Source organism: Watersipora subatra, chromosome 5 (assembly GCF_963576615.1).
Source record: "Watersipora subatra chromosome 5, tzWatSuba1.1, whole genome shotgun sequence".
In the NCBI taxonomy this organism is placed as follows: Eukaryota; Metazoa; Bryozoa; class Gymnolaemata; order Cheilostomatida; family Watersiporidae; genus Watersipora; species Watersipora subatra.
The window spans coordinates 6,228,672-6,244,561 of NC_088712.1; the positions used below are offsets into that span (position 1 = coordinate 6,228,672).

The window sequence follows — 15,890 nt, forward strand, 5'->3', positions numbered from 1 at the left end:
AAATGGTTGCCAATATTATAAATTTAGTTAGTGCAGCTTCAAAGTCGGATAACTCAACATCGTGATTTGGGAATTTACCATGGTTTCTGAGATTGCGACCTAATTGGTTTAGATACCTGTGTAATAGATGTTGTTTTAATTGAACTAATAAAATCAAGATTACTGCTGTTATCAATTAAATAGTACTTATCATTTAAACCTCCTTGCCTTTTGTAAAACAAGCGGAAAATTCGGAATAAATTTTCTCACTCTGACCTATACATAAAGGTTGACTCTCAATAAAAAACACATTACAATTATTTGATATCAAAATATTCACCATGACTTATTCCGCTGTGTTGTAAGTGCAAAATATGTGGAAATGTGATTACAAGCTCCTAAAAGCTCAAAAACGAACAGTTAATGGCTGCCATCACAAAACCGCAGTAGATTGGAATCTTTTTCAAAAACGGCTCAAATTGGACGTATTGAGCCAACATATCAAGTATGAGTTATGAGCCCACCATTATGAGTCTACAAAACACCAACCAGGTGCAAGGATGGCTTTATAAACCTTTTGCCAGAATTGGTGGGGTAATTGACTTCATAGAAATTGGTGTGTTACATTCACTATCTCGGTAATTCATTCATTTTAACACGGTAACAATATTTTTACTAACTCCTGAAACCATTTGTTTAGCATTTGAGTGAACTAATCTGATGCGACCAATAATTTTTTTCTACAAATTGATCCTAATACTAGATAACTAGATAACATTGACAGTACATGACTTTTTAAGGATGCAGATGGTTTTGCCATATATTTGAACATTTTCTTTTCAAAGGTACGGCTAACTTATTTCATCTAGTAACTATTTTCCAGTGTTGGTAGCAGCTGAAAACTCCACTGCTACAAAGGCTGCATTGAAATAAGTTAACTCGACCACCTACATGTAATTACTGTAGACCGAAAGAATTGGTATTCGGTACTCAGATGTTTACACAGCATTTAAAAGAAGCTAAGATGACAAGCTTTAAAAGTGTTTTGTTTGGGGCAGTTGAGAAATTTATAGTAATGCATCTCCAGCTGGATTTAAAACTTTATTTTAGTCACCATGAGCTAAGACAAAATAAAATATATGCCAATAGAGACGCGTATGACGAGACTTTTATCAAAATAACCAATGTGAATAAGAGAGATAGAGTCAGGTTGTATCACTAGTTACATCATTTAGGGCAAGTCTAGTCATTTGTTCTATCTTGATTGTTTTTTCTGCAATCCATATTTGTCAATTTTAATTTTTCAACACCTTGAAAACGAGATCACCTAACACAACTACCCACATATCAACTGATAGGCAAAAATCATGACTTTCTTTTAGAATCAACTAAAATTTGACGCAATCACATATTTAACCCTTTAAACTTTGTCAATACATGTAAAGACTTCAAGTTTGATATTTGGGAAGTACTAAAGTTAAATATCATATTGTTCAAAATAATCTACATGTTGAAAATTACACATGCAAAGTGCAATATGGTAGTACAACATTGAGTGTCATGACCACAGAACAACCTACAATATTGAAAATATTAAATGGACTATCACAACAAAAAGCTCGCCAACAGAAACGTTCATCACGACCCAAAAATAACTAACAACTGATTTAAGTTTCAACATGTTAAGATTCCAACATCGTAAAAACATAATGTTTAATACATTCCTTACCTCATGATGTCGGGCACAGAAAATCTTATCACATTGTGTGCAATATGAAAATGCATGTTGATTGTCTTTTCCTTTTTTTGCACAAGGATCACATGATCTTGGCTTGTCCTTTGTTACATCATACGATGGCAGTTTATCTAGTGGTACCTCACAGACCACTCTACAACATCAAGCTTACCACAGCTAACAGTCAAAATGAAAACAATTTTCTATTATTTTAGCAGCTATCACTTAGGTTATTAGAAGAGCCAACTTTTATCCTTGGCATTTATCAAGATTTTGAACACTGGCTTCTCTGGGCAATGTGTGTTAGTAACCCCGGGAATATTTATTAACTATTAAAAGCTTTTAATTTTTATTAATTATATCTAATAGTGTTCATAATACAATGATATTTTGTGTGGCACTGGTTAAAAAAGTCAGGCAACCACATCAAATACCATCAGACAGAATATAATTACTTCAACATTATCAGAGCTAAAACTATACAAGTTTTACAAACTTTTAAAAGCAATTTAAAAACTTGTAAAAATATTTACAATGGGGTCATATCTATTGACCACATGTTCATCATTGTCTGAGGACTTCAAATAAACTAGGAAAGATTAACTAGTAGCATAAAATTCTTAAATTGCATCACAATCATTAGTCATTTACCAAAAAATGTGTCGCATCGACTTTTTTTGCGATTCTGCACTAATAAAATTTGTTATTATAACCAAAGAAGTAGATAAAAATGTTTGTAAACTGGTTGCAATTGAAATTTATTTATTAAGTGTTTAAAAAATTTGTTTTGTTAGACAAGTTGCCCACGGTTACCGGCACATTGGCAAAGACAGCCAGCACTCAAAGGGTTAAAAACATGAACGCAATGTTTATACGCTGTCTTTTAGCAATATGCCCGCACTATTGCATTGATAAAATTTGCATTACTTCATTGTTTATGAAATAATAGGATGAACTGTAACAAATATGTATGACTTCCAATCCTTGCTTTGCCTACTCGCCATCTGGAACTCCAAGTTTACCAAACTAGTGTGATATGAGGCAATAGTCGTTAGCCACTTCTGCGTTTCAACAAGGAGTATCAATCTTATGATAGCTTCAACTTGTGTCTTTAAATACAATGTCGGTTTAATAAAGGTTGGTAGTTTATATTCCCTTGTCTTGTTACTCTATCTCATTCATTTACAAATATAAAGTAAGCTTTTTCAGAATTTACAAAACATGAAAGAGACACATCCGCCAGTTTTGATTACAGACTGATCATTTTTTACTTGTGATCATGTACATTGGTAAACTATTGTTTAATAATCTTTCAAAAATGTAACTTGTTTCTTCTCATTCACTGCAAGTATTGACTATATCCCTAATACTATCACATGGTCTACGTGACTAGGGACGTGTCACTATATCTGCTTGTTTACATTAGCCAGCATGAACCCTGCTCATCTAGCCGGGAGTCCTAATCATTGAACTGACAAGTTGGCATAAAGGGCTTTTATCGGTCTGTTTGCACAAGGGCTGTTATCAGTTGATTTGTTGTACAGCTTGCCATTATGAGTCAATATTTGAAGTCCATGTATATAGTCAGTGCATGCTAGCACCTAGCAAAGCAAATTATGGAAGCATAATATCTTGAGATTCTGTTTTAAGAGTTTATGTTTTTAAAGCAAAATGTCAAAAATAAAACGAGTTCAATCTATCTGCCCTAATTCTCTGTAAACTCAAACCGGTTGTTGGATGGTTTATGAGAGAATGAAAATGAAAATATTTTACATCATGCTTCTAGTGTGCTTCAATCCAAATCCTTTTGGCAATAGGTAATTGTTAAACTCCTATTTTTATGCAATCTCGCTGTGTATTAAAATCATGATCCTATGGTGGCGTATTAAAAGTGACATTTTAACAAAAGGTAGTACAATACTAACTTTTCCTACACTTGGTAAAATTAATTTAACTCTATCACAGGTGACGGGACACTAACAATGCTTGTCTTTTACACCTAAATAATTTATATGTGACTTAGAACTGGTTGTTGCGGACTTTATGCCAGTCTTACAATAAAACACAGTGTGGAACGTTGTAGCTTTAAAAACTTACAACAAAAGTTTTAGCAAAAAGTTCATCATGATCCTAAAATTACATTAGATTACATTACATCAATATTTGAAGTCAACCTGTTTAGCCAGTGTCTGCTAGCGCCTAACAAAGCAAATTATAGCAGAATAATATCATGAGACTCTATTTTAGGAGTAGACCGACACACAGAGTTGTTAACTAAATGTAATACTTTACCTGTTTTAAACATGACAGTATAACTAAACTTTGTCACATAGCAACATACCTGCAGTCTTCCCATGGACATATCAGGATGTTATTCTCATCATAGAAGCCAGTCAGACATGCAAGGCAATGTACATGGTTGCAGGTAAGTTGACGAGGATTGGGCAGAGCTACTCCTTGTCTCAAACAGAACCCACATTCAATGGCAGGTGGCACAATTTCATCCATGTTAGCCATATTTAGAACTACAAGTATAATTTAATATTTTAGGTCAAAATCTGAGCCTACATTGACAAACACCTAATGAATGCTCAAAATGTAACGTTTGATTTCTTTGGCTTAAAACCACATGTTGTCACCCATTAAGCCGGTTTGAGCAGCAAGCAAATACTGTTTCAACTAGATGACTCTTATATATTAACTTTGTATCTCAATCTGATGATTGTCTTTAACAACACAATGAAATTAGTAGTTCTGAGATAAACTGTAGTTTTCAAAGTTTTGTTGGATCTCAGAAAAAAAAGCTAATTGCTGACAGAATCAATAATCGATTCGACTAACCACATACGAGAAAGCGAAAATATAAATCAATGTAACATTGATGGTGTTTATTTTATAAGCAATCATAGATTGCAAGTAACAGGCAAATACCTAATACATACTCACAAAGTGTATGTTTATTTTATTGCTAAAAGCATGTGTTGCCTCGCCTTAAGCCTATTCATGCAGCTAGATAAATCATGTTTTGCGTATGGGACATCTATATATCAAAACTGAAGCCTGATGTGATGATTTGTTTTTTGAGAACATTACGACATCATGGTGTTTTGAGAATAAGATTAGTACTGAAAGTATTTATACATGTATATCACAGATAAAACAAAGTTACTGCTCACAGAATCTAGGTTTGTTTCGACACAACTCAAACTATAAAAAATAGGTATAAACTAATGCGGCGGTAATGATGGTTATTTTCAAAGGCAACCATAATTTTTACAATTAAAAGAGCCCTCAATATCCATTAAAAGGTGTACTAAGCCTAAAGTAGATCAACAGTTTTTGAGTGTTTGGCTGCTATATTTCTAACAGATGGCATCCATTCTACATGGCATCAGATCGTATCCCGTATCACAGAAGCGTGAACTGCTGCGTATGCTTCTGTTTGTGTTTATCCAAAATAAAGTAACAATAAGTGTTTATTATGACAGTCATATATTGACATATGAGCTTGATGCATTCTGGGAATGAGCTCGTATGTCAATTTATTTACATTTCATGACACGATTTTATGTATGACACACCTAAATACAAATTAATTTGGTAGCATACTAAGAAAAACGCTCAAACATGATAATACGGTGAAAAACCCGTTTTTATTATTGTAATTATATACATGTGCAAAAAAGTAAGAAATACTGATTTAGTTTTTATGATCTATAATAAAATGTAACAACACAATGTACACAGCTTTGGTCAATGATGATCAGCTCGCGTACCTGTATCGCAATGATTGTTAGTTTACCAATTTATTTTTGAAATTTGTAGAGTATTGTAGGTGATAACTAAAAATCATCATTTGTCTGGTCAGCACTATCAAAGCTATGGGCTCATTTGTAAGAGTTACTCAAACAATATGCAGCCTCTAAAAAACTAGCGAGGAGCTCATAGTTTGTTCTTATCAAACACTGAAACTATATTTACTATGTTTAGTTATAGATTATACAGAAATGTTTAACAGCAGCACAACGTGCCTAGGCTATTATAAATATCTACTGAACTCATTAGTACAGCCATTATATTAGTAGCTTTGTTAGATATTGTCTATTAATCAAAGGAAAGGCGGATGAACTGATAGTACAAGTAAAATTGTATAACTAGTAACACACATAGCCTTAGGGTTAGAAACTTATGTTAAGTGTATTACATTAGAGCAGGCTGATAGTCATGAACACTTTGTAACCTCTTCAGTTCATCGCACAAGGTCAAAGTGAATAGCTTAGCTAGAAAATAATTATACCAACAAGTGTAGCACCTTGCAACAACATCAAGGCTATATTTTCAGTGGTATTTTGTATTTTAAGTTGTCACATTCAAACCGAGATTTATGATATATATTTACAGAAATTGATGCAATAATATATGTACTCACCAGCAAATTTTTGCTAGGTTAACTTCTTCCTAGTATTACCGGAAAGTGCGTATAAAATGAAACTGCTCCTGTCAGGTGGTGCGATAATTCTTTGTTTTAGCTTTAGACCTTATAAAAACCATTCGGACTCGGGTTTTTTTACAACAATAACAGAGGAAGGCGTATAGTCTCTACAGCGCATTGGGCAAAGTTAACCAACAAGTATCCCGCTAGAAGAAAACTCTGTAAAGCTCGTAATAAATTCCCTGCTACAGTACTTTAAGTTGTATAGTTTTTTAATTATGCACAAGCAGCATTTTTCTACAACATATTATATCATCAGAAACAAACAACCACAATAACTAGTGAAATAACATTTTTCCCAACTATCATAACCGGTTGATATGCAAATGTAAACTGCTTTCTTCTGGTAGAACGACAAAGGCAATAGGGTAGTTATAATTAAATCAAGATGAATTATTGCTTATCGATATAATTGCACAAGATTTAGGTTGATTTCCTCAAAAAATCTGCATAATTCTATCATTTGCAATAAATCATGTTCTTTGAGGTCGTCTGCCGGCTAAGATGTTTCAATATTAAAATGGATTAAACTGTGTGGCATCAATACGCTCATAAGAACAAAAAGTGCCAATAATTACCCAAAATGATGTTGACAGCCGTGAAACTGCTGTCTATTGCTCGAACTTACATCAGCTTTTTCAGGGTTTATAACAACAAAAGTCACAAGAAATGATAAATGGTTACATCATAAATATCACTACAGCGGAAAAAGGGTGATTAAAATGCTGTTAGAATCAAGCGTGAAATTTGTGCAACTGGCACACATGATAATATGTGAATAAATAGGACATCAGTAGAATTTGGAGTTGTCTAAACATTATGATGAAAACTTTGTTTATGAAAAACTGGATTAAATTTAAACTAAATCATGAATATTATTCATCATAACAACTTTATATGAAAGAGAATAACCTCATACAGCAGCGACAAATGAATATTCAGTAAAAATGACTTTAAAAAGGGACGCGCACAAGCAAAGAGCTGTCACCAACATTACAACAGCCAGCCAGATTTTCAGTTTGTTGAAGCATTGTAACAGTCAACATAATGCAAACAAACAATCAGCTATCAGTGGGACAATTATTTACAATACTTAATATTATATATTATTTATATAGCTTAGAACATAATTTTATACTTTACAGTGTTATACTCTATAGCAGCAGGAAAATGTAGAATAATTGTACTTCACAAGAAAAGCTTCATAAAATGGCTGTGAAAATGATGGCATGTAATACAAAAATTTGTTTTAATTAATTAGCTAAAAATAGGATCTTAGGATAAGGATTACTAAAAAATAATTTTCACAATGCTACCTCAAATGTTTTTTAAGTTTTAATTAGTTTTATACAATTTGTTGCCAAATTTTAAATAATTTTACTGTCTAAATTGAGATTTTAATATCGGTGAGGATTTCAGCTCATAGAAGTGGTTCCAATGTAGATATTCCACATTGGATGATACAAAAACTGCAAGTGAAACAAAACTAACCAAGTAAAATCTGACTCAAGGACCACAAACTTTGTATCCCAATGTGATGACTGTTTTCAAAAACATAATGGAATCGATATTTCTGAGATAAAGGGTAGTACCCAGAGTCTGGTTAGATCCCAGCAAAAATAAAATGACTTATTGCTGACAGAATCAAGAAGCGTTTTGGCTAATCTCATAGAAGAAAGCTAAACAATGAACCAATGCATTGTTAATGAAGTTTATTTTATAGGCAATCCTAGACTGCACAGTGAAAACTGATTAACAATTGATGAGTGTTTGGCTATTATAGACGTGATGGGTTCCTGCCTGCTATACAGGTTATTTACCACAGAATGGCAACTACAAAATTGTGCTACAAAGAAGGCCAAACTGGTTCAGCAGTACGGAAGACAGACACAAAAATTACCCCAACCTGAACTAATACTAGGGTAGGTTACAATATATTACTCAGAGTGCATCTATCTGTCACTCTATCACAATGGTCGTGAGCTGATGCGTCTGCTCTTCTGTTTGTGTTTCTCTAATGTTAAGTAATAAGCAATTCTGCTTATGAGAGTCATATCTTGACATACGAGCCTAATGCATTCTGGAAATTAGCTTGTATGTCAATTTGATGGCATCTCAAGGCACTATTACCTGTGTAAAATCTCTAATCAAAAATAACCTGATACAATGTTAAAAAAAACACCTAAACAATATGATTTTTGTGTAAAAGTGTGTTTTTAGATGCTGAAATTCTGTACATGCGCCCCAAAGTAACAATTACTCATTTAACTGTTAAGATTTGCAATAATTAAATAACTTGCTCAAAAGTTAGTGCGTATAACGCGTTTCTCGCATTTTGGAGAACTCGTATGTTGAAGTATGATGGTACTCGCCAATATATTCTATCAAAGCCAAACTGTTTTTTCGGGAGAGTTTCTTATACAATATGCAGCCTCTGACAAACTAGAGAGTAGCTCATTATTGTTTGTTTTAATGAAATGCTCAAAAGATATTTACTAGGCAACTGATAAACAGCATGCAACTAATAGGGGCATAGTCTCATACGCTACTTGAATGGAGCAAATCTAATCTGTATTTTTAAAATCAGAAGATTCAAAATATTAAAAACAGTGGTGTTAAGTACTTATCAGTTTGTAAATATTCTAAGTTGATTAAGTGTTATCTTCCTTAGTTTGTAATTGTCAAGTCTAATCAGTAAGGAGGCTGAGCAATAACTGGGAGTTATCTTCTACTGCAGCTCATAATTATTTTAACATTAAAGCGATGAAATACTCACTTACTTATAAGGCCTAATTTTAATATATATTGAAGTAAAAGTCATATCATAATTCTAGAGAATAACAATAAATTAATAATTTGGCTCAAGTTGTAAAAAATACCTTTGTCATATGAGAGCATGATTACATAAAAATACAATAAACTTTATCAAATGTTTATTATGATTGCCAATTTGATATGAATCAATATGAGGCAAAATTATACAAATATTATTTTAAATCTTTTAATTTTATGTTATTTTGCTATAACTAGCTACACAGACACAAGTTATGACAAAGTTACCACCCACTTCCAGCAAAGTAGTTTCATAGTTAATAATAGTTAGGATATCATACAGATACGATCTACCTCTATTATAAGAATAAAATACATAAATTGTGAATTCAAAAATATAAAGAAGTTGTTGTAGTATCCCTCTTGACGTTTTACTCCTTCTCATCTCAATGAAAGGTTTAGTGAATTATTCATTGCTAGCTCATGGTCATTGTGGTAGTCAGTATAACAACTAGTAATCTATTCACTAGTGAGTTTCAGTAAATATATTATTACAGACCTGGTAGTAACTACATTGACTGTATTACTAGGCTATTCAAGCCTGACAACCATACTAAAACAAAGCGAGTTTGATGAACTAATAGTAGACACAGGCCACTTTACATACAAAGCTTTATTATTTTACTGCCTAGCACCATTCCATACGGGACGGTACGCACAATTTGCATCACATTCGCTAACATCATTGATTATGCTTATCATCTCAGGTCTTTAGGCTAAGCATTGTAGGCTAGGAATGCATTGTGTGAGCAGTTTCATTTCATACGTATGTTCCGTCGTGCCCAAGGAGGAAGCTAATACTAGTACACTTTGACTGGTGGGTGAGGACTTTTCTTACTTCTACACATATCATATACCATACCTTAAGTCTGAAAATAATTACATGTATTATTAAATACGAGGAAGCACTTAAAGATCATTCAACTAACTTAGTGTTTGGTAACAATTAACAATGATAAGCCGTGCGAACCTTTTCAGGGCTAGTACTTTATTAAAGTAACATAAGTAAATGAGTCTAAATAGGTCTAAAGTAATAGCTTGAGTAAATGAGTACATGACTTTGAGAGTGTTTGAGTAGGCTAGTAGTAGTTTGTATTCACTACCAATATTGATGTAATGTAGCATGTTTAAGATCACTTGTATGGATGTCATATAAAGATTCTAATGTGCAATGTACACTCCTATTAGCTCAAACATACGCTTAGGATTTTGGTGATTATGACATTTACACCATACTTTGAAACTTCTCCTTTGAAAATTAATCCCTCAGAATTAAGGTATGAAATGGTTCACACCTGTAGAAGCGCTGCATCTAGTTGAGGCGCTGGGCGACCGAAGCTTCAATATTTTGACTTATAAGTCAATATTTTTGGTATATTAAATCGAACTTAGATTAATATGTCTTGACCAATTTAGAAATAACAAGTTGCTTTTAATGTTTTCTCTAAAGCTATTAGTTGCTAAACTTTTTTGTAAATCCATGGGAATACCATTTTAATATCTGAAATGAATGTTTCAGATATTGTGGAGGAAGAGAGAAAGCAAGCTCTGTTTTGTTTAGCATGATATTTTTTACAATTTTTTCTATTTAAAATACTGTTTTTGCTCTTTATTAAACTTTTTAATGTTATGAATTCTTTAAAAATCTCAAAATAGAAAGACTTTTAAATTTGAACCAAATCTTTATTATAATTGTACATCATATAAATTGTTAGTTTGATTACTCGTTAGTTAATCCATCAGCATGTTGATAGAAGACAGAAAAATACAAGTTGTTTTATATTATCTGTTAAAGTCATTTAATTTTTTGTGAAAGTTATTAATTGGCATTTCTAAAAGTAGTAAATTATTAGTATATATGATATACCTAGCCTTCTTGCTGCTTGGTTTCTAATGGTTAAACAAAATGAGCTGCATTTTTTGCACTCTACCTCACAAATTTTCTTAGCAACATGATGCTATGAGCTTTCGAGCGACAAAACAGTCACTAATAGTGACCCGTTAGAGTTGTGCACACATTATAATCCATTCTAGAGGCTTGCTTGCTTTGTCCTGCACAATATAGACATGTCTATCAGAATAAACATCATTATATCGCTATTTGTAGCTGGTTACGTTTATTTACACAGATTTGGTAGAGCCAATTTTTGATTATGTCGCTACTAAACAGTTTTATAACTTTTTCTAATGTCTAGACAATTTGTTGTTGAAGTTTGACATCATAAGGCTCATTAGCTATTATTGAGTTTAACATATTGTTAATATAACAAATGGCAAGTTTTTGAATTGTTTATATTAGATACCAAAATTATCATACTAAAAATATGTTATCAGCAGTCTAGTTGCTAGTGTTTATGGTAAGGAGCAGTCAAGATATGACTGCACACTGTAATAGGTAGGTATGTGATAGATAGAGTCTGTGACTTAAGTATCATGTCAGTTTGTATTTGTAGTATTTGTAGTTTTTGCTATGGCTAACATGGAAGAGATTGTGCCACCTGCCATAGAATGTGGGTTCTGTTTGAGACAAGGAGTAGCTCTACCCAATCCTCGTCAACTTACCTGCAACCATGTGCACTGCCTTGAATGTCTGACTGGCTTCTATGATGAGAATAACATTCTGATTTGTCCATGGGATGACTGCAGGTAGGTTGCTAAGTGACGGCTTTTTAATGTTTGTTTCAGGTTGTAAGGCATGCCAAGTTTGTCTATATTAGGTGGTTAACAAGAACTTTGACTATGGATATTCCCTCAAACTAAAGTTTCAGACTGCCCAAATTTGATTCGCTAGGAGCTAGCCGGCATACGTAGGCTAAATACAAGGACTTCAAATATTTGCTGAGAACTGCAAGCTATAAAGTAAACGCACTGCTCGGGTCCTTGTACAAACTTATCAGTTCAATGATTAGGACTCCTGGCTATTATTACAAGCATGCTTATTGCCCAGTAGTGTAAACAATCAAATACAGTGACACAGCCTTAGCCACTTAGACAATGCACACATAATAGGGGTATAATCACAAGTTTCACTGAGGTAAAGAAGCCAATTGTCAACGTTTCAGAAATTAACAAGCACTAAAATTTCAATGTTTGCAGTGACAAGTGAAAAGTGAAATGTGTGTAAAAAAAGCGCTAAGAGCCATTGCACAAATTTTTGCTGTCCAATGATTAGGACATCTTGCTGACGCAGTAGGCTTCATGCCAGCTCACGCATACAGTCAGACACAGCAGCGTTGCCTAATGGACCGTACACACTATCACTCAATTCAATGACTAGCTGTGCAATTGACCACAATAGTAGACTGCTACGACGTCATTTTGCGATGAGCGGCCCACGTAATTGCCGCTAGCAAAGATGTGATGGACTTTTAACATGTTGAATTTTGACACAGATGATCAAAACTGTTAACATCTTGATTTGCTGTTTGTTGATCGCATCGGATCCCATTTCAACAGTTGTGAAGATTGGTATCAATTCATATTTGCAAACATGGCGAAGAACTACCCTCAGCTTGTGATTAATTGCATAATCAGATAACTAAATGATAACAAAAGGACCACGATATCCCCAATGCGATTTTGTATTCGTAATTTATAAATGGTTGTTGATCACCTACAGATAATCGCTCATAGTGTGTACACCTTGTCGCTGGTGATGGCATTAAAATAGCTAATTGTGGTACTCCATCATACAGCTAAACCTTGATTTGAGCGATAGTGTACAAGCCTTTGGTGGTGTAGAGAAAGTGCTGATAATAGGGGTATAATAACAAGTATCATTGAAGCAGAAGAAACCAAGTCTGCGTTTTTCAAAGGCTTACGAGCACTTGATTATCCTGACAAGTTAAAAGTGAAGTGTAAGTAGTCAAAAATGGCCAGTGTATGTTTTCAACTTTTAAAATATGGATAAGTTTTACCGCCATTTTTAAATAAATGCAAGATGGAAAAATTTGCTACAAAACTTTGTCAAACAGACGATAGTCTATTCAAAACAATTTCCTCTTTAAAACATTTTATATTTTAAAGATGGAATTGATATTTACTATTTACTATAGGTAGAGGGTTAGCAAATGCCAACAGTGAATCACTCATAGAGTGTACACCTTTTTCTTGATGATGACATCAAAACAGTGGTTTGAGTTATAGTGTGCATGAGCTTAAAGCTTTAAACTTATCAGTTTATTGATCAGGGTGTCTGGTTATAGAAACATACCTAATGCCTGATAGTGTAAAAACTCACATACAAGGACATGACCTAAATGACCTTAAGATTATTACCTTAAATAGATCACTTCAAGTTTAGCAGTTGTACATATGCGTTTATGTACCAACATACTAGTAATTTCAGACAAGGTATTACAATGAGTTAGTTTGTTGAAATCCATTAAAAGAACCATCTAGAGGGCAATAGTGATAGTTGGTCAATGATTGCCGGATTATGTAATCTATAATGTGCTCAGAACATAATTAGTTGAAAAAAAACTAGTAACAAAGCAACTCATCCATATTTTTGTTTTACAAATTTCCCTCAAGTGATAATAAATAAATGTGTACTCCACTTCCATTCTAAAACATGAGATTGCACAATATTTTAATAGATTTCTTTCTGATGGTAGCATAAGTTTTTCTTTCAATTGTGATTGGTTGTGGTGTTTGAGGTCGATTACTACCAGGATGTTTGATAAATTCAAGTCAAAAACTTTGATGTGGTTAAAGCTCAAAGCAAATCAAAAGGTTATAAGAAATATATAACCTCAAAGAATTAGACAAAATAAAGACGCGTAACATTGCATCTTAAACTCAATAGCAATATCAACTATACTCTCACATATATTTGTTTGAATTTTTTGTCCTCGTTCAAGATTCGTTAATTTTAATATTAAAACATTTTGACTGTCAGATTACTTCAAACGTCACAAACAGTGCAAATTATAAAAAATACCAAAACTTTGGAGTAAGGTAATTCAAGATTATGTGCAAGTTTAATTTTAGGCAACACAAAGATAGGAAAATAAGAAACACAATTTAATTGTACAGAAAATACCTTTGAAGCTGATAATTAAACCTGTAACTAAATTGATACTTTTGTTAAAACACATAAGGATGTAACTTCAATAAAAAAAAACTAACAACTTATTCGGCTTAAATATGTTGTTTTGTGAGAAAATGAGCAAACAGCAATCAATTATCTATTGTACATCAAATGAATAGTTTTGCTATATCTGCCGAATGTTCATGAAAGGTTTAAAACCAGCCATAAATACAAATACTAAATAATAAATACAAACAGTTTCCCTTTTAAAGAAGCAGTATAAACAGTAAACACCTTGCTAAAAGCTTTGTGCAGTAATCAGAACTCCTGACTTTACAATAATTCTTAAAAATTGATTTGCAAAAAAGTTCAAATGACAGTTATTTGGTATCAAAAGATTCACCATGTCTTACTATAATGTTCTTTGGTAGAATATATAGGGGAATGGGATTACAAGCTGTTAAAAGGTCAATAACGAACATTTAATCACAGTCATCACAAAAGAAGACATAGTTTGAAGTCTCTTTATTTCGATGACTACTCAAACAATGTGGTAATTGTTTTGACATGTGATGTTATCGCTTGAAGTTAAAGGCCAATAAATGGCTCAGAGTAAAACGTCTCGTAGCACTAGTTTATGACAAACACTTCGGGAAAGCCTGTATTAAATATAAATGCACATTACTATACAGTTTTGTTTTAGCCTGGTCTAACCATCTAGTCGTAATCGGATCAGGTGACCCATACTCCATGCCAAATGGTGCGAACATTGTCTGCAGCATTTTCCAACTATGACCAACAGAGTTGTCATATTTAGCAAATGATGATATGCACTCTTTCTAGCTAAGGTTAACAAATTAAAACCTATTTTGAAGTAGGTTTTGAGATGCCAGGGCTCAAAGTGACAGCATTACAATGATGATTAACCCTTTCTTGCATGAATATAGCTGCCATTGAGCTAGAGGAGAATAAGCAAGCAAAAACTGCACATTTACACACAAAATATACCAAACATTTATTATTTTACTTCCACCCCATCTTACACATCTGTAAAAATTAATGTCCTCATATGAGGACGCCATGCAGTTATTAAACAATGCGCTCTGTCCTCATATGAGGACAAACAACAGTTGGTTGGTAGCATTATAGGCTGTAGTCAGACAAAGTCACTTGGTATGATATGCTTCAAAGCATTCTGGGCAGAGAGCTTTTTTGCAAATTATGCACAAGTATCTGGTTTTGCTGTGGCAGGTTGGAGCAACACATCGGCTTGCATATTTCATAGCTGACTTTTCTGGCCAATCTCCAGCATCAAGGTTGTATCTAAAGTGATTCAACCAGTGTTGTGAAAATTTTGAGCTTTTAGGTTGTAGGGCTATAGCCATATGCACATTTTGACTAAATAAACATATTTACAAGTAAAAATTTTAAAATAAATGAGTAAACTATTACTATTACCAAAATTATTGGTAACTCAAGACTATTTAGTAATTGAAAACTTCATAATGATCACTTTGCTTACCTCATCTCATCTGGTACCGTCGTTCTGATGTTTGTTAGACTAGGAGGGTGTACATATGAGCTTGATGGCTTCCCTTTTCTTTGATTTGACATTGTCCAACCTTGTGTGATTAGCGCTCATGTCACAGAGCTGCGGAACTCAAGCAAATCAATGCTTTCTCTGTGTTCCCAGCGATGGATCAGCCATCTATTCACAATTGTGACATTTACAAAGTGAAAAAACAGACGTAAATACCAACGCTTGTGATTTCATGCTACAGGCTGTGCCTGTAGCATGAAATCAAAAAATCTGGTAAATC

The 15,890-nt window shown here is 33.4% G+C and overlaps 1 protein-coding gene across 1 annotated transcript in view; it reads right to left on the reverse strand.

Annotated features, from left to right (window-relative positions):
- The window catches only part of LOC137397077 (uncharacterized), a 31,989-nt gene extending 16,305 nt beyond the window's left edge, over window positions 1-15,684 (reverse strand). The window contains exons 1-4 of the mRNA XM_068083364.1: window positions 15,593-15,684; window positions 11,601-11,746; window positions 4,056-4,239; window positions 1,709-1,868 (exon numbers count right to left, since the gene is read on the reverse strand). Of these exons, the coding sequence (XP_067939465.1) occupies window positions 1,709-1,868; window positions 4,056-4,239; window positions 11,601-11,746; window positions 15,593-15,684 (582 nt within the window). The remainder of the gene's footprint in view (window positions 1-1,708; window positions 1,869-4,055; window positions 4,240-11,600; window positions 11,747-15,592) is intronic.
- Window positions 15,685-15,890: the final 206 nt, after the last annotated feature.